The following is an 18,482-nucleotide window of genomic DNA, read 5'->3' on the forward strand; positions in this document are numbered from 1 at the left end:
GATATTCTCCGATAATCATTTTGCCTTCTCTTCTTCCTCCTCCCCTTCTTGCCCCAATTTCATTCATGAAAAAAAAAAAGACGATTTTTGTTTCAGTTTGCTTCAACTGAGTGAGACCGTAGGGTTGGGATCTATAGTTTTAAACAACAAAAACATGTAAAGACTCTTATTGCCAATGTTGACTCCCTATATTTCATCCTTGAGGACCACACAGTAGAGGGAGAAAGTTGATTCCTCTGATTTCTGTATGCTTTCCCACTCCCCCTTGTCCTCACCACCAGGATGAGGTCTTCTGCATTGCCCTGGTGTGTTCACTCCTTGCCACCAAGAGCAGGGGGCGGGGCCGGCTCTCCGCCCTCGTGTTCTCGGGGTTGGATCTCCACCTGCCTCAGGTGTCGATGGGTGTGGGGGAAGGCATCTCTCTCCCACTCCTGCCACCACATGATGGGTGAGTAATGGGGACAGCTCTTCTATGCTCACAACATCAGGGCTGGCTCACCAATGGGGTTGCCCCTGTTGTGCTGCCCACATAAGGTGCAGGGCCTGCTCTCCCGAGTCTTGCAGCTGGTGGCAGGTTGGGATAGCTCTCGCGCCCTTCTGACCTCAGGGCTAGCTCTCCCACCTGCCTAAAAATTAAGTTTTTTCATAACATTTAAATTTCTAGTATGCCTTAAGATCATATTGAAAAACAACCTGTTTTCTTCTTTTTGTTATGAATTTTTTAGGTTAGCATACAAAGTAATGAGTGGATCTCACTATGGCGTCTTCTTCATACCGTTTATCTTCTCTTAAAAAGTCCTTTCCTACTTTTCTTACTCAGCTTAATTGCTCTCTTTTCTCTGTTGCTGGACGTATCGGTCAATTTTTCATGACCCTTCTTTAGCTGCATTTAGTACAATGAGAGTCACTGAGCTGTATTCCTTATCATCTCAGTACACCTTCTCCCAGGTCTTACTTTTCTTAGTATAGTTGTTAGATTTAGCCATGTGGCTAACATAGTTAAGAATGATGGGCTAATATAAGTTATAAGAGTTAATAAGAAGCCTGAGCTAATAGGCCAATCAGTTTATAACCTAATGTAGACCTCTGTGTGATTTTCTTTGGGGCTCCTGGTGGGAGGACAGAGACCAGGCAGGACAAAAACCCCAACAAGCAGGCCCTCCATGTTACATAGTGACTGTAGTGAGGTTTTTCTCTGATGTCCTGTCCACACCCTTGTTCACACCGATCCTTTTACAAAAGTCTTTCCTTTTCACTTCATCACATGGCCTAAGGAGCAGTCTTCCAGGGCTTTTGTAGTTTGTAGTGATCTTTTGGAAGTGATTTGTGCTGTTTAGAGAATTCTTAATCTAAGATTAAAACTGCAAAAAGCTTGGCGCACAGCCCTGTACTATTTTGGTACTTCTCAGTAGAAATTAGTAAACTTTTATCTACATTTATATTTTATTTCCATAATTATGCACTTCATAATGTATCATTACAGAAGAAGAGGTTTACACATTGTTTAGGATTTTAGTTTTTCAGAAGTGTGAAATTTATATATTTGTTTTAAATTTTGGCACAAGCTTAAAGAAGAAAATGTGTTTATAAATATACATATATATCTTCTATCATAAAGTGGCTGCTGCTGTATTTCAGTCATGCAGGAATTAACTAGGAGTCTAGTGAAATTAAAAAGATAATAAGCCTGAGAAATTAATGTTTTAGTCTTATTGTGGGTGATATTACTTAAAAAGAAATTCTTAAATTAGTAAGAAAAAATAATTGTATTATGCAGTCTACCATACCTCACTTGAGAACCCTGAGGTCTGTCCTGGCCAGCACTGGCGTACCTGCTGAATGTGGTCAGTGTCTGTCAGTAGAAGTGAGTACACCGTCCTTCATGTTTTGGTTGTGTTGAATACATAAAGAAGTGTTTTGTTTTTTACATAGAGATTAACTGTCCAAACACAAATTGGCTTAAAACTTTGAGATGGTTTTCTAATAATTGTGAACTAAAATGTTTATATAATACCCAAATACGCTATCAATATTCATAGCTTTGTTGAAGTGTAGCCTGTGATTTGCAGGTCTCTTCTTCCAGTCCGTGGCTTGAGAATGGAATGTGAATGTACCCCTGAGATCCCATGTCTGCCTATTAGGCGGACTCAATTCTAGCTTAGCTCAGGAAAAGGAAAAGTATCACTGCTAGCAAATGATAGATTTTTAAGAGTAAATTTGATATTTTCCCTTTTGCAGTGGTAAAATTTGCTTATTATAGATAATATTTAAAATACTGAAACTAATAGAGCAGGGAAAGAGCCTGGAGTCTGCGCAGGGCCTCACGTAGACATAGTTACCATGGCCGCCATCACTCGTACATCAGAAGCGGCACCGGGACCACCGTGCTGTTCACGGGTCCTTCTAACTTCACTCTTGCGAATGATTGTCCCAGACTGTAGGTTGTTGACAGTTGGTTTCCTAAAAATACGAGTTCAGTGCTGCTGCAGCGGTGTCGTCAGCATCTGCCCTGTGGTGGCAGAATAGAAGAGAGAATAGTTAGGAGGAACAAGAGAGAGGAGGAGAGAGTAAGGAAGAAACCTCCAGTCAGACACCAGAAGCAGAATAGAAGAGAGAATAGTTAGGAGGAACAAGAGAGAGGAGGGGAGAGTAAGGAAGACACCTCCAGTCAGACACCAGAAGCAGTGAGCGAGATGCACAGAAGGAAAGAAAGGTAGAAAGCCCGAGGAAAAAGATGCAGAGAAGCAGCAAGAAACCAGCCTAAGCTCAGGCCACATTCCTAACTAATAAGAAGTCATCATCTGGGAGCTGGTGGTGGTCCACCAGAAGACCTGGTACAAAGATCTGTCTAGATTGGAGTTTGGGGTTGGCAGTGGTTTTTCTGTTTGTAATGGGTATAGCACAGTTCCTGAAGCAGGTAACCAGGGGTGAAGGTGTCTGCAGCATCGTCTTTCCCGCTCTTTTTAAGTAGCCTTGGCTTTTTGAGGCTTCAGTTAAGTATGGCAGTGCAGTAGCCTAGACAAGTCTTTTTTTTCCTCCCTTCAAACTAATATTTATTCTGTGGTTTGTGAAATTCTTTAGATTCAGGTGGTATCTAAAGATATATTCGGGAAAATGGAGCATTTTCCTACATGTTTTTTTTGCACCCTTAGAAAGAGTTAGCGATTGTACTGTGAACTCTCAAGAAACAGATTTTCTTGATTCGTACCTTTATCTTCTAATATCTGGAGAAGGTTTGATGGCTTTAAGTGTGGCAGTAGACTACCTCAGGGCTGTTACTGTGCTACCGCTATGACCGGCTCCTTGTCCCATTGAAGTTACCCTCATACAGAATGTCTGTTTCAGATAGCAGCAGCAGCGGCTATGTTCCACTTCTTCCGAAAGCCTCCAGAATCCAAAAAGCCCTCCGTATCGGAGCCAGAAGCAGATGGATTTGTCCTCTTAGGTGAGTCTTTAAGAAACAAAGTCTAATTAGATGAATGCTTTTAAAAATTAGTTTGGTAATTATATGATCGATTTCTAAACTATATTCTCAAATTTCAGAGTAAGTTGTGTGTGTAATTTAGAAAGCACTATGGATCAGATTGCTTCTCTGACCTTTCCTTTACTGTCAGGAGTTAAGTGCCTTGCCAGCCAGCCAGCCAGCCAGGCTCTGCCAGCCCCAGTGATAGTCTCCTGGAAGCTGCAGGTGCTCCTGGCCTTTCCTCTCACCTCCTGAATTTGCATACAGCAAAACTCCAGAAAACCCTCAAGCCTCTTAGAGACTGTTGTCTTCTGGAGTTTGGCAATATATTCTTCTCTCAGGAATTTATTCCAACTAAGTCAGGTTTTCTAACCCGTTTTCTGTTTCTTTCCCTTTTGAAAAGAAACCATCTCTATAAACTTCAGATACATGTGGAGAACTTTGCTCAGGTTTTATTTATTCACAATTAGAAATGGCATTTTTTTTCTTTGTCCCCATGTACTTACTTCAAGAATATGGCGGTGGCACACTTGTGTGTGTGAGGTCACATACAGTGTGTAGAGTTTTCATAAATCTTTTTACCATCTACCTCTTCCGTCTCCAGCATGGATTATTAGTGACAAGGTCTGTCCATGGGCAGTGGCTCTGCTTTTGGCCAGCTCTGTAACCTCGATCAAATGTTTCATTGGTTGTTTGGCAGCTTCTCTAGACTTTGCAAGTCTCCTGTCTCAGCAGGTAAAGTTCATTTGCTGTGGGCTGCCTTGCCTAGTCCAAGGAAGACGAGTTTAAAGCATCTCTGATTGAGACTCTGAAGTCTTACTGGCTTTCAGATTTGCTATTTCATGAGGGAATTTCCAAGACTTAATTACTCTAATATGCTCGGTAGCAGCTGTTCTGTCTGCTCTAGCCACACTAATTTTCTCAAAGCCTCACATGCTGTTTTGAGCAAGCCATCCCAGGATCATCTTAGACTGAGATGATTGATATCCCAGGACTGTATGTTTCTGTTTGAGATTTATGAAGAGGAATCGCTTCTATCATAATCCTACAAAAACAGTAAAATATGCAGTGTAGTTGGTATTACACTTAGTTCATATGTCCCAACAAGACCAGAGTTCCAAGGCCTCCTTGTCTCTCAGGAACTGTCAGCTCAGATTTGTGTCTGGTGAACCCTATTTGGTTTTAGCTGCAAAGCTTCCAGCTTCACTGATTTCCTTGCAAAAAAAGAAAAAAAAATTGTATACCTGGTGTTCTGTGGACTTAGTTAGCTCTCCTGAAGTTTTATGCTATAACCAAAATCATTTCTCTGCTCTCATTTCCTGCCTCGTTTCTCTTTTCATCTGTCACATCATCTTACTTCTTCCTCAGGGGCAGTGCCCAGGTTTACAGTTCAGTAGGAAGAAGAATGCTGCCTCTACAGCCAGAGCCTTTGAGTTGACACCCCGGCTCCAAACCCTGCTAGCGTTTCTGGCTTTATGAAGCTATTTAGCAATCTCGGGTGTCACTGAGCATGTTATCAGTACTTGCCCTATGGGACTAGTGTGGAGTTAAATTAATGTGCACAAAATACTCAGAATAACCTGTGAGGTGGTACTGTCACCGGAAACAGAGAACACAGGTTCTTCTCCTTGTCTAAGAAAACTGGAATTAGGGGCTGGAGAGATGGCTCAGTGGTTAAGAGCATTGCATGCTCTTCCAAAGGACCCGAGTTCGCTTCCCAGCAACCACATGGTGGCTCACAACCATCTGTAATGAGGTCTGGTGTCCTCTTCTAGCAGGCATATATGCAAACAGAATATTGTATCCATAATAAATAAATAAATATTAAAAAAAAGAAAACTGGAGTTAGCCTAGGTAATCTGATCCCAGAGCCTATCTTTTTAATCTCTGTACTCTTGCAGTTTTTAAATGCTGCACTATCAGCATTTGAAAATTTTAATTTATACTTGTTTAGTTGATATGAAACAAGAGGCTTATGAAGTGTGGTGCACTGTTAACAATGCGGCTCAGTAGATAGTGATGCCTCTCTGGGCGCATCGCAGAGGTGGGGAGAGCATTGCAGAGGTGGGGAGTGTGGTCAGGTGCACTGATAACAATGCTGCGGGCACAGTAGATAGTGATGCCTCTCTGGGCGCATTGCAGAGGTGGGAAGAGCTTTGCAGAGGTGGGGAGAGCATTGCAGAGGTGGGGAGTGTGGTCAAGTGCACTGTTAACAATGCTGCAGGCGCAGTAGATAGTGATGCCGCCCTGGGCGCATCACCACGACCTCAGTTACACCTGTCGACCTGTCGGCATTCAAGGATTTAACTGACTTTCTTGATGCCAGTCCTGACGGTTACTAGGACTGTTGTATCATCTGTAAAATGCAGTGACAAACTTTAAAACTTGTTTCTTCTGGAAAGCCGCCCTTTTTTGTCGTGTCCCTGTGGCAGGGCTCTCTGTAGCGGCTGCTTTAGTCTCAGAGCACATGCGTGGAGGTACTTTGAAAGGTAGTTAAGTGGTGCAGGGGGGATATTTTAGTGAGTTGGTTGTTAGCACGGGTGGTGCCGCACCCATGTGTTCTGGAACATGTTCTAGTCACTTTCTGTTGCGGTGATGAAGCACCACCGCCAAAGCAGCTCAGACGAGAAAGTTTATTTCGGCTATGGTTCCAGGGACAGAGTCCATTGCAGCAGAGAAAGCAGGGAGGCCAGAGGCCGACCGGGAAGCCGAGGGACGGCTTCTCAACTTTTCAGTCCTACACAGGAAGCAAGGAAAGGGAACTAGGAGTCAGGTGAGGCTGTCACACACACACACACACACACACACACACACACACACACACACACACACACACACACTTCCTTCAGCAAGGCACCAGGTCCTAAATTTCCATAACTTCCCAGACAGTGCCGCCTACTGGGGAGCGCGGTTCAAGTACATGAGTGCAGGGGTACATTTTCATTAAAGCCGCTCATATAACCAGCGGTCATGGTGCGCACCTCTAATCCCAGCACCCCAGAGGCAAAGGCAGGTGGATCTCTGAGTTTGTGGCCACCCTGGTCTTTAAAGCAAGTTTCAGGACAGCCAGGGCTATATATATATATACATAGACACCCTTCGGTGGTGGTGGTGGGGGACAAAACAAACAAACAGAAACCAAACCATTTAGTATATATCTACACGCGATTTTAAAATTGTTGACTGAAGTAGATATATTACAGGTTTTGTTTTCTTATCTTCTGGCTTAGGAATGATAAAAGTATATGGAAACAATTTCCTGACAAAATGGTCTCTTCAGAATCGGTTAGATTATCTTCTTACCCTTATAACTTGCTACTAAGAAGGTCACAATAAATTGCAGCCCCTTCTCTTTCTCCCCCTGGAGAACACCTCTCCTATATTCCTGCTTAATGTTGGCTTGAAATCTGGGCTCCAGGCAGAACCAAAGCCCTTGATAATGGGAATATCTAGAGTATTCATATACAATCAATTGCTCATGCTTATGGAAAGCCCTGTTCCTTACCAAGATTCCTAAAGCTTGGCCTGTGTAGACTGAGGAGTGTGTGGAAAGAGAATAAAGGGAGGATAGAACCAGTAGAAAACACCCTTTCCCTTGAGTAGCCAGTTTGTATTTACATAAGACAGCCAGAGTTCATTTGGTAATGAAGTTGAAGTAATCCTCCCAGGGGCTTATTTTACACAAAAACAAATTGCAGTTCTCATTCGTACCACTGGGTGGCGATTTTTTCACAGTTCTGCACTACCGTTTAAAAAGCCAGCAAACATGGCACTGTTTGTAATTACCAGGCCTTCCTCTGTTATGACACATTTAATTGTGCTTTTAACACATTATCTTTAAGTTGATTACAAATCTACTAGTGTAATGTGCAACCTTGTAGTTATTTTAAATTAGGAAAGGGTGTTGTGTAGATGTTGACAAAGGCCTGTATTACCTTATTATGCTATAGGGAAAACAGTAGTGACAGAATCATAGGATATGAAATGAAAGGAAATAATGTAGATTACTGTTGTTGCTGTACTAATATTGTTGACCAAATATTGGATATAATTTTGGAGCCGGCAGAATGTAATTGGGCGAACTATTGTGGAGACAAAAAGAATTGGGTTACAATACAACATCACATTCGTTAGTATATGCAGGCACTTCTTAAAGTAGAGACGAGAACTCCTTCCATCAAGCTACTGTTTTATAAAGCTGCATTTAAAACTATTTTAGTAGTTCACGGTAGCTTGGCTTTCTTCTTTAAGTATTGGTATTTAGAAAATGTATCTTAGTTTCCTTCTTTTACATAGCTTAAGCTATGTAAAATCAGATTTTAGAAAGTAATCGGTTGTTTTTAAGGTTCTTTCTGATTACATTCCTCATTATGTAATTAACTTAAAATACTTAAAGTACAATCACTGTATTTTTAGTTAGGACTTTAAAAGGTAGTCTCTCGCTGGGCAGTGGTGGTACATGCCTTTAATCCCAGCACTCAGGAGGCAGAGGCAGGAGGATCTCTGTGACTTCAAGGCCAGCCTGGTCAACAGAATAAGCCCAGGACAAGCCCCAAAGCTACAGAGAAACCCTGTCTTGAAAAACCAAAAAAAAAAAAAAAAAAAAAAGGAAAAAAAGTCTCTCATCTCTGTTTTCCTTTTTTTTTTTTTAAATGGAAACCTAGCTGTACAAGGTGAAGATTTACACTCCAAGAACGGGGTAGTAGTAACGTTGACTCTGTGCTGAGCTGAAGCCGTTAATCACAGCCGCAGAGACTAAACCAGCTTTTAGTGTGGGCTTCCTATTCTAACGCCTGTCTTACCAGACAAGTGCACTGATCTTAAAACATATATTCGTGGGTTTGAGAAGTAATTTAGTCTTGTCCTTATATAATAATATCTAGAAAAATTCAAATACATTTAATTTAACATAAGGATCTCTCTATTTTTTTTATTCTTGGTCTTTAAATTCTAAAACAAATGTACAGGAATTTTTACTTAACTTCATTATGCAATGAAGTTGTTATTTTCCCATTAACAAATGTGGAGCTGTGTGGAATGGATGGAATGTTTGCATTCATTGCTGCTCCATCCGGTCTAGCACTCCCTGTCCTCTGTCTATGAATGTTTACAGCGAGAGAGGATTGATTGTATAGAACAGGGGAAAGATGCCAGCTACACAGAGAGTCATAGGGAAGCCACTCAGGGGCCCAGTGGACTTGGTTGACTTAAAGGTAAATTAGGACTCTCTCTCCCTCATCTGTGTTTCTGATCCTTCCTGTGAAGGCAGCACTTGGAGAATGCACTGTCCTGGGAGCCATCGCTGGATTTTGGTGAGATGGGCCCGCTGTTTGGCTGACATACTAGCGGTAGCAATCCCTCTGCAGATGATCCCAGAGGACATGCAGGGCGCCCTCTCCAGGAGTTAGTAACTGTACACCATCAACTATGTTAAGATGCCCTGAGAAAGCCCTCATTTAACAGGGTGTTACAGGTTCTCTTCCGCTTCATTTGAACCACAAACAAATAAAAAGCAAGTGAGACACAAATGTTGGATAACCAAACTTCTAGTAAAGAGCACAAAGCTTCGTGATTGGAATAAGTGAAGTCATCTATGCATGTGATAAATTTGGAAGCTGTTTTTAAAGCTAGTGAAGTACTTGGGCAGCATTTTGTTAAGCTGATTGCATCAATGCGCATTCCCAGCGCTCAGTACCTTTATGGTCCAGTTGTGAGCATCTCTACTGTCTTTAGGGTAGATTGTTTGACAGGTATTTCAGAGGAACAGCTAAGATTATCCTACTAGTTATTTTTTGTCTAAAACCATCAAGCAGTCATATTTCTAGTGTGGCTGTGGGGACGGAGATGGAGTTGGCTGGATTACTGTGATAGTGTGTTCTGAAGGATGCTTACTCAGACATGGTCAGCAGAGGAAGGGTAGTGTGCGCATCATACGAGGAGTTTCCTCTAGAGCTTCCCACGGGCTTCCTGAAGAGTAGTTTCTACACCTGAGACTAACTAGAAAGTTGTGATAACTGGTTTCCATGCTTTCTCTTAAAATTCACACTGTTCCATCTGATGAGAGAGAGCAGATTAAGGAAGATGTCCAAGTGTGGGTGTTGTATCAAAATAGCTCTGGTAGGGTTGGGAGACCTAAGGGACTGTCTGATAATCTTCCTAACATAATTGGCTGGTAGGGTTGGGAGACCTAAGGGACTGTCTGATAATCTTCCTAACACAAGTGGCTTTCTGCATCTGCAGGTTCCATATCCATAAGGAAAAATTATGACTCAACTAAACATAGACAAGACGTTTCCCCCTTGATTATTTCTGAAAATCTATTGGACAGCAGTTATTTTGTGCTAGTATTTCATCATAAATTGAGCTATAAATTTTAATATTTTTTCATTAAAAAGTAAGAATGAGACAGCATATATGATAATTTTTAAGGCTAAAGGAATCTTAAGAATAATTTCCAGCAACCTCACATGTATGTATTTTTGTTTGATAGTTACATATTGCAAAGTAATCGAAAATATATAATTTTTTTCTAATTCTGGTAAATAGAAAATAGTAAACAGTGTGAGGCAGATTTAAAGTACACGTTATGATATGTCTAGGCTACATCAAATGCTACTCATTTTTATAAGAGTTTTATAAGAGTTTGGGCATCTGAGGAACCTGATGGGACCCAGCTACTCCACTGTCTATTAAGGAGGTTGCTGTTGTGTCGGCCTAACCTACATCTCACCAAAGGAATCTTGGAACTTAAGCCAGAGATGTGTTGCATCCTTTTAAGAACATGAAAGGGGTGGTTTGTCGGGATGGTGCTGTTTGAGGATTGCTGAAATCATCCTCCTCTCAGGTGAGTGGGAGAAGAAAGCGTTCTCAGGTAGAAAGTTGCTGTTTTGCTAGAGAGTGATCAGGGTCACCGACGCTGAACTTGTCTAGAAAAATAGTTTCTGATGGGCCAAGACATCAGAATTTTATTCCCCATTCAGCAAGAAACTTTAAGTCTATTTTAAAGAACCAGTGATTTAATTTTTTATTTCAAATTTAGTAATAGCTTTAAAAATGAAGTTAACTTCTATCATCCTGTGAAGACCAAGAATTATTTAAAATTATTCACAGTATTATGCCTTGAACGCATTTCTGTATTTGGTATATATGCACATTAGGGTGACTGTAAGCCAGAGAAACAGCAGTTACACAACAGGGACCACACATTGTGTAACAAATACGAACAGCCGGAAAGTGAAAGAGAGGAAGATGGAACAGTATTCCCTACAAGGGCATGCCTGCAAGGACCTGAGATGCTAGCGAGCTGAGATGGAATCCCAAGGGTGCCACACCCAGGCCTCAGCCTTTACTTTAATGGTCTCTGAGGGAGACTAAAGAACCAGATTGTTTCTTTTTGAAAGTTAACATTATCATAGTTTATTTGAATTATACATTAATAATTCTCAATATATCACATTATAAGGAAGTGTTTTAAAATGATGCTAAACATTTTATTTTAAAATATTTAGTATTTCATCATAAATTGAGCTATAAATTTTAATATTTTTTCATTAAAAAGTAAGAATGAGACAGCATATATGATAATTTTTAAGGCTAAAGGAATCTTAAGAATAATTTCCAGCAACCTCACATGTATGTATTTTTGTTTGATAGTTACATATTGCAAAGTAATTGAAAATATATAATTTTTTTTCTAATTCTGGTAAATAGAAAATAGAGCTACCTAATTAGAAAAAAAGGCCAAAATTACATTTGAAACAGTTATAGTGGAAATGCTCTCTCTACTGCGAGACATCTTCTTGCTTCTTTTTATTACTAAAGCTGGGTTAAATGTATCACCATAGAAATTTAATTATGATTTATACCTGTTATGAAAATGTGCTAATACATCCAAATATGTGCCCCAGCAGTATGCAGTTTTTCTCAGCTCCTTTTAGGTCTCCAAGGCTCCAGGACCTTGAGGCATGTGGAGTTCAGTGTGATACAAATGGTACTTCTCCAGGACGTCTGTGTGCACCTTCCTGAAGTCAGGGAGAGGCACTGTGCTGTCCATACCCAGTGGTGTCATCTTCTCACAATTCTAGGACAGCAAGACTCGGGATTTCGTGTTTTTCATTCTAAAATTTTCTTTTAGCTCTAGAAAATCAGCAACACTATATAGGCGACTCTTTGCAGGCACAGTGTGTTGATGAGGAGCAAAAGGCTCTAAAGGAAGCCACTGCCAGAGGCCAGTATTGGTCACGCAGTTCTTTCCTTCAGATATTTGTCTTATGGCCATGATTTTATATCCTGTTTTATAACGTACGCATTAAAATAAATTGAACAGTAATTAAAATTTAAAATTAGAACCATTGATTACATAATTTTCTTTAATGTGATAGTTTTATATTATAGTTTAAGAAAATCTCAATGCGCACTTTTGACTGGATACCTGACAGCACTGTGGGTAGAGATCGTGCTGTTGAAGGCAAAGATGGCCCTTGCTGCTGTTCATCTTCCATATTGCAGGTGCTCTTACTGGGTGAGATGCCTTCTCTGATGAATGTGGAGATAAATTGGGCTTTTATCTCTTGAAGGTTTTAAATAGCACTGCATTTTACTGATACTCTTATAGATTTAAAAAGATTGAAAAATCCTTCAGTTGCCCTAGTCTCTGTTAGACTACCTCAATGGTACTAAATATTTTCTCATATACATTGAATTCTTTTCAAGACAGCAATAAGTTTGTGTACTAGCTGTCAAACAAAAGGCATATGGCAGTTTAATCTGACTAGTAGCCCCAGCTTCTCTCTTATTGAACTTTTACTAAATTTCTCTTAAAAATATATAGAGAAAAACTTACAGCCGTAACAAATCTTAAAACTGACAGACGGATGAAATTTTGGGGAGAGTTAGGCTGAGAAGGAGCTGCTAGCTCTAAGACATGCAGGGGTTCTCCAACCAGAGCTCGTAACTGCTTAGACCCTTTCACAGCGGTTACTGCTGGAGATACCACAGTTTACATTATGATATAACTGTAGCAAAATTACAGTTAGGAAATGGCAATGAAAGAAATTTTATGGTTGGGGGCCACCACAACATGGGGAACTGTATTAAAGCCGTAGGAAGGTTGAGAACCTTGATACTATACAGTATTAAAGACCCACATGATAAAACCCTACCTTGGCAGATGTTCTGAGAAGAAACATTTGTTCCCTAGTCTTATATCTCTCCCAGCGTCACTATCTCTATGGGCTCAGTTTAGCTCCCTAGTGCTTTTATTGGAAATCCAGTCGCCTGTGACTCTAGGCAATTAGATCAGAAAGGTTCTGCTTTCTGAATTAATGGGGAATTAATGATGTAAGTGTTTGGAGTGGAGCATGGAAATGGATTCTGATTATCATAGTTTGGACTGCGCTTGTCTGTTTACCATACACTAGTGTGGTACCCTCAGAGACCAGAAGAAAACATCAGATCCCCTGGACCTGGAGTAACAGATGCTTGTGAGCCGCCAGGTGGGTGCTGGATATTGAAGCTGGGTCCTCTGGAAGAGCAGCCAGTGCTGAGCCATCTTTCCAGGCCCCAGTTTGGACAAATTTTAAAGATGTATGTGCTTACGGACTTGACTGCAGGAGTGCAACTGGTTGCATTGGTAGGTGGTGGACATTTAACAGACCCAGTGAGAGGAGATTGGGACAAGGCACCTCCTTCATAGAGGATTAATGCTCATCTCTCATGAGAGGTTCTAGACCAGATGATTTACCGTGAGAACAAACGATGAAGAAAATAGGGCTTCTCTCCTCTGGCTCCCTCTGTCACCACAGGCTTCTCCAGCCCACATGTTGTATCTGCTTTCTTATGAGCTCGCCGTCATACCTTCCACTATGCTCTGCACAGGCGGAGGCCCTTGGCATGAGCGAATGGATGGTGTCGATCAGCCAGCCTCTTTTCTCTATAAACTGCCTGGCCTCAGGTGTGCAGTTACGTAAGAGAAACTAGGATAGCGATCAAAAGATGTGTTTTTCTTCCTGACTCATTTTCTTTTCTTTTGTTTTGTCTTTCTCTTTTTTTCCTTTTTTTCACCCCCCTGCTATGGAACAGTGCATGAGATAGGTCCATAGTATATGTCAGCTCCTCGGCCTGAGGCCTTCTGGTCTGCACTCAGAAGAAAGTCCCTGCTCTTTATAGATTACCTCATTCTTTATAGATTACCTCGTTCTTTATAGATTACCTCGTTCTTTATAGATTACCTCGTTCTTTATAGATTACCTCGTCGTCAGGATTCTATTATAGCAGCACACATAATTGTACTCAAAGGCCCAGGAAAAAATCAATAAATCAGAGACCAGTTTTATGCCAGTCTTATCAATTTTGAATTGGATATCCAAAATGAGCAGTGTGGTGGCTTATTGGCGGTGGAACCAGCTCAGGGCTGCCCATGGACTTCGGTGGAAGTGTGGGCCATTGACATCAGTGCAAACCTAGGGTGTCCCAGGACCACGGATCCAGACATGGCTCTTGGCCACATCAGGGGTCTACACATCACCAAGGTCTCAGGTGACTTCGAGGAACACTCCCATCAGGGTGGTCCTCCAGTTCTGCTTCTCTTCATAGTGCATAGACCACTAGATTTCTCTTCCTCTCCCATCTCTCCACGACATATTTGCTTGCTTCTTTCTCTCCCATCTCTCCCCCATATACTTGCTCACTTCCTTCTGCCGCTTCCTTCCACGATGCCCATTTTTTTTTGTTTTTAATAAGGTAATATAAATAGTTGTGGCTGGTTCATTTGGTGTGTATGTCTATGCATCTGCATGTGGAGAATAGAGGACAGCTTCAAGTTGTCTCCATCCACCTTTGTGGGGAGCGGGGTTTGGCCTCTCGTCAGTTTGGGACGCTCTAAGTAGATTACACTGGGCAGTGAGCTCCCAGGGTCTTCCTGTCTCTGTCCTCCTGGTGCTGCCCAGGCTTACAGGTACACTACCATACCTCACTTTCTTTATATTGGTTCTGGGTCTTGAACTCAGGTCCTCATGCTTATGAAACAAGCTCCTTACTGACCAAACCACCTCCTTAGGCTTGCTTAGATTTTTTTTGAGACAGTCCCACTCTGTATCCAGCCTTGCCTTGGACATGTGGCCTTCTCCTGTTTTGCATTAATAGGTGCTGCAATTACAGGCATGAGCTACCGTGCCTATCTAGAATCAGCTTCGGGGTCTCTTAGATTCATTTTTCCTACTTTTGATTTGAAAGTTAAATATATTTGTGTTTTAGTCACTCATAGCTTAAGCTTAGAGTTTTATAAGAACTTATGAATTAGAAGTACAGAGTGGTTTAGTTTATACTTGTATTAAAATAGTAAAATCATTCAACTGTTTAAAAATAGTGGCACCAGGCTGTAGTAAAGAGGAGGACTGGAAAGTTTCACTTGAGACACTGCTGGAGAATTGACCCCTAGGGTGGTCTATGGTTGAGATGCTCCAGTCTCTAAGGCCATTTTGAAAATGGTTTAGTTCTAAATTCCTGTAGGTTCATCATGTTTAGCCCCACAGCTGGATTGGGAGGAGGCTGGCATGTTTTCTAATTCTAGAACTGCTGAGGAACCACAGCTCGTGAGGCACTGGGTCTTAGTAATTGTAAAATGCTTTTCAAATGTCAGGTGTTTAGTAACCATTAGTTGAGTACATGAGAAGATGGATTCACATGGGAAAATCTCTGTACTGGACTCCCAACTACAGATTTAAGTCCTGGAAATGAGGGGTTTGTTTATTCATAGATCATATCTAGCAATCTGTTGTTTAAAATAAATTCCCAAGGTAAGGTAAAGCGAAAGGAAACAGTAATCAAGTATTTTTCCCTTGTGATATTTTACTTACTAGTAAGCCATTGGTATAGGAGGGATGACCAAACTAAGAGAATTCTGGGAAGAAGAAAGGCTCAGTCTGTAGTCACTACCCAGTTGCAGAGGAAGCAAGATGAGAATGCTGCACTGAGTAAGGTACCAAGCACATGGCTAGATGTAAATAAGGATTATGAGTTAGTTTAAGTTGTAAGAGCTAGTTAATAATAAGCCTGAGTTAATAGGCCAAGCAGTTTATAATTAATATACGACTCTGTGGGACTTTGGGACTGAATGACTGCGGGACCAGGCTGGGCAGAAACTTCCATAAACACAATGGGATATTTTTCAAAGTGCACACTTATAGGTGACCTCCAATTGCCCTTGGATGGTCTTCGTGTTCCGATAGTGAAGTACTGTAGACTGGACACTTAGAACAGAGATTTATTTCTCAGCTGGGAAGGTGATGCTGACTAGTGAGGGGGTGATCTACAGAATGCCCGCTCCCTTCTCTGTGTGTGAAGGGGCAGGCCAGCTTTCTGGAGCTTCTTGATCTAGGGCTCTGCTCCCATTTCTGAAGACTACAACCCCAATAGCTAAGTGTCCCCTAAAGCTCGGCTAATACCCTCACTTTGGGGGTTAAAATTTCAACAGACACATTTTTGGAAAACAAAAATACTCAGTTCACAAAGGGGAGGAAAAACACCGACTCAAAATATAGAAAAGATAAACCTATACAAGTATAACTCACACTTAAATCTCTACAGCTGTTTAGTTAATAGCATTTAATAATATATTCAGTATCCTAGAGGTAGCCTGTGAGGTGGAATGGAGTCTAAACTATATAAAATACATGCACAAACATATATGTTTCTATATATAATATATGCATTTGCATATTATATACTTTCCTCCAAACTGTGAAGCCTGGGGCCTTGAAAATTTATAGAAAGATAAATTTTGTGCAAGGAATCTTAAGGGAAACTGAAGCTGAAGAGCTTTAAATTGGAAGTGTTTCTGTGACAATTTTTGTTTTTTTCAGAGAGCCACTTCTGTGTATCAAAGAAAATCCACATGACATTTTGTGCGTCCTAAGCTTTGGGCATAAAGAGCTGTACCACTTTACTTACCATCTTTATTTGGAAGAGACTTTCCCAGATCTTATTCTTTCACAGTTCCCAAAGACTCAGTATTTCTAAAGTAGTGGTTTTGAGTGTCTGCTTGTCTAGTGGTCCTGTCTGTCTGAGCTCTGTTCTTTGCTGCACTGAGTATCCCCCTCCAGGTCTAAGAGCACCTACAGTGACTTCACTGTCATCCCTCTCTGCCCTACTGGCTCCTAGTTGACTTTGGTTCCTGTTGTATGGGACCTTTTTGTTACTGGTCTTTCAGAAATAAGATAATGCTAATTGGGAGCATTTGTAGAACAAGAGGGTGTTGCCTGTGTTTACTCCTGTCTGTCAGTCAGCTCCCCTCCAGTGTACCCAAGCATCTGTGGCTGGAGGTCTTCCTGGTTATTTCCTGGCAAGTCCTCCCTACATCTCTGACACCCGCTCCCTAAAGCTGCCTCAGCGGGTTTGCACTCTTCCATGTCCCTTTCCTGCCTTTCATAGACTTCATTGTAGCCACTTCCAGGTATTTTCCAGCATCTCTATCCCCTGTTCCACTTCAGTCCTCTCGTGTCTTCTTTTATGAATTGTTACAATAAGAGGTGGTTCGTGCATGATGGGTCCACCCACTGAATCAGTCTGCCTGAGCTAAAGGGAGCTCACCAACCAGCCGGACTGGGAGGGAACAAGCATAGGACCAAACTAGTCCCTCTGAATGTGGGTGACAGTTGTATGGCTGGGGCAGACTGTGGGGCCACTGGCAGTGGCACCAGGATTTATCCCTACTGCATGTATTGGCTTTTTGGGAACCTATTCTCTTTGGATGGATACCTTGCTCAGCCTAGATACAGTGGGGAGGGCCTTGAATTTTCCACAAAGCGATGTGCCTTACCCTCTCTGAGGATTGGATGGGGTGGGGTGGGAGGGTGTGCGGTGGGAATGGGAGGAAGGTAGGGAGTGGGAACATGGATTGGTATGTATAATGGAAAAAGATTGTTTTCTTTTTTAAAAAAATTAATTGATTAATTAATTACAAAACAACAAAAAAGAAGTGGTTCAGGAATTGTAAACATCAGACTGAAATTGTTATTGAAATTCAGTCAGAAAGGAAGGGTATATAGAAATATAGTTAAATTTTATATAAGCTGTCTCAAGGTCAGGAAGGGATTATGTAAAGATCCAATCATCCCGCACTTTCATTATTTTTTGTGTGTGTGATTGTTAAACCTAGATTTTATAGGATGAGTTATTCATAGTTTGGCTTTGGAATCTTGGCATTAGCTGATATCAGTGTAGTACCTGCAGGCTGTCTTTTATTTAGACTCTCATTAGGTATCGCTTTGCATTTATGATACAGTCATCTGTGCCCTCTTCAGAACTCGGAGTGCCTGTGCTTAAACTAACTTTCAAAGAAGGAACTATGGTTAGCATGATTTTAGTGTTTTATATTTTATTACATCTAATTTTTGAGTTGATATTTGTAGGTTGACTGTGGAACACAGTGGGAATCCTAGCTGGCAGGCAAGTCAACTGGGTTTCCTATCTACTCTTGACCGTGTGTGTCCCCTGCTGTTTTTTATAAGAATGCTGAGCGCCAATGATGAGTGCTTGCTTTTCCCCCCACCTCTAACCATCACTATTCTAGCCGCAGAGGAAAAGCCCTTGATTCTTACCTGTATCATTCTTTGCTCCTGTTGGAACATAAATGTAGTATGTGTTGTGTGAAGCAGTGTGAGGAGTCACAGCAGAATTTCAGGGCAATGGCATCAGCCAGTTTTCTAGTTAACACAACAGTGAGTCTACTGCCTATTTAAAAGTTCTTCCTTGCCAAACTTGAACCAAGTGACTGTTCTTATAATTGAGTACAGCTAGTTTATATTATTTGCCAGAGGTAATTACGATTGCCCACTAAAATGACAATTAAAATCTATTTGATATTTGTAGTTGTTTTTGTAGAGATTTTAAAAATGTACTTAAAATAAGATTTCTCTATCAGAATTCTGTAGATTCTTTAATTATTAAATTAATATATTCCTTTCAGTATTTGAATTTTTTTTGGAAATTTCTACCTAAGTATACTATAGTATATACCCGT

The 18,482-nt window shown here is 41.1% G+C and overlaps 1 protein-coding gene across 2 annotated transcripts in view; it reads left to right on the top strand.

Annotated features, from left to right (window-relative positions):
• Positions 1 to 18,482, top strand: part of Umad1 (UBAP1-MVB12-associated (UMA) domain containing 1) — a 140,304-nt gene that overhangs the window by 8,871 nt on the left and 112,951 nt on the right. For both annotated transcript variants that reach the window (XM_075953861.1, XM_075953862.1), the window contains exon 2: positions 3,346 to 3,445. In XM_075953861.1, coding sequence (XP_075809976.1) covers positions 3,364 to 3,445 — 82 coding nt within the window. In that variant the 5' untranslated portion in view covers positions 3,346 to 3,363. The remainder of the gene's footprint in view (positions 1 to 3,345; positions 3,446 to 18,482) is intronic.

Source organism: Microtus pennsylvanicus, chromosome 19 (assembly GCF_037038515.1).
Source record: "Microtus pennsylvanicus isolate mMicPen1 chromosome 19, mMicPen1.hap1, whole genome shotgun sequence".
NCBI lineage: Eukaryota > Metazoa > Chordata > Mammalia > Rodentia > Cricetidae > Microtus > Microtus pennsylvanicus.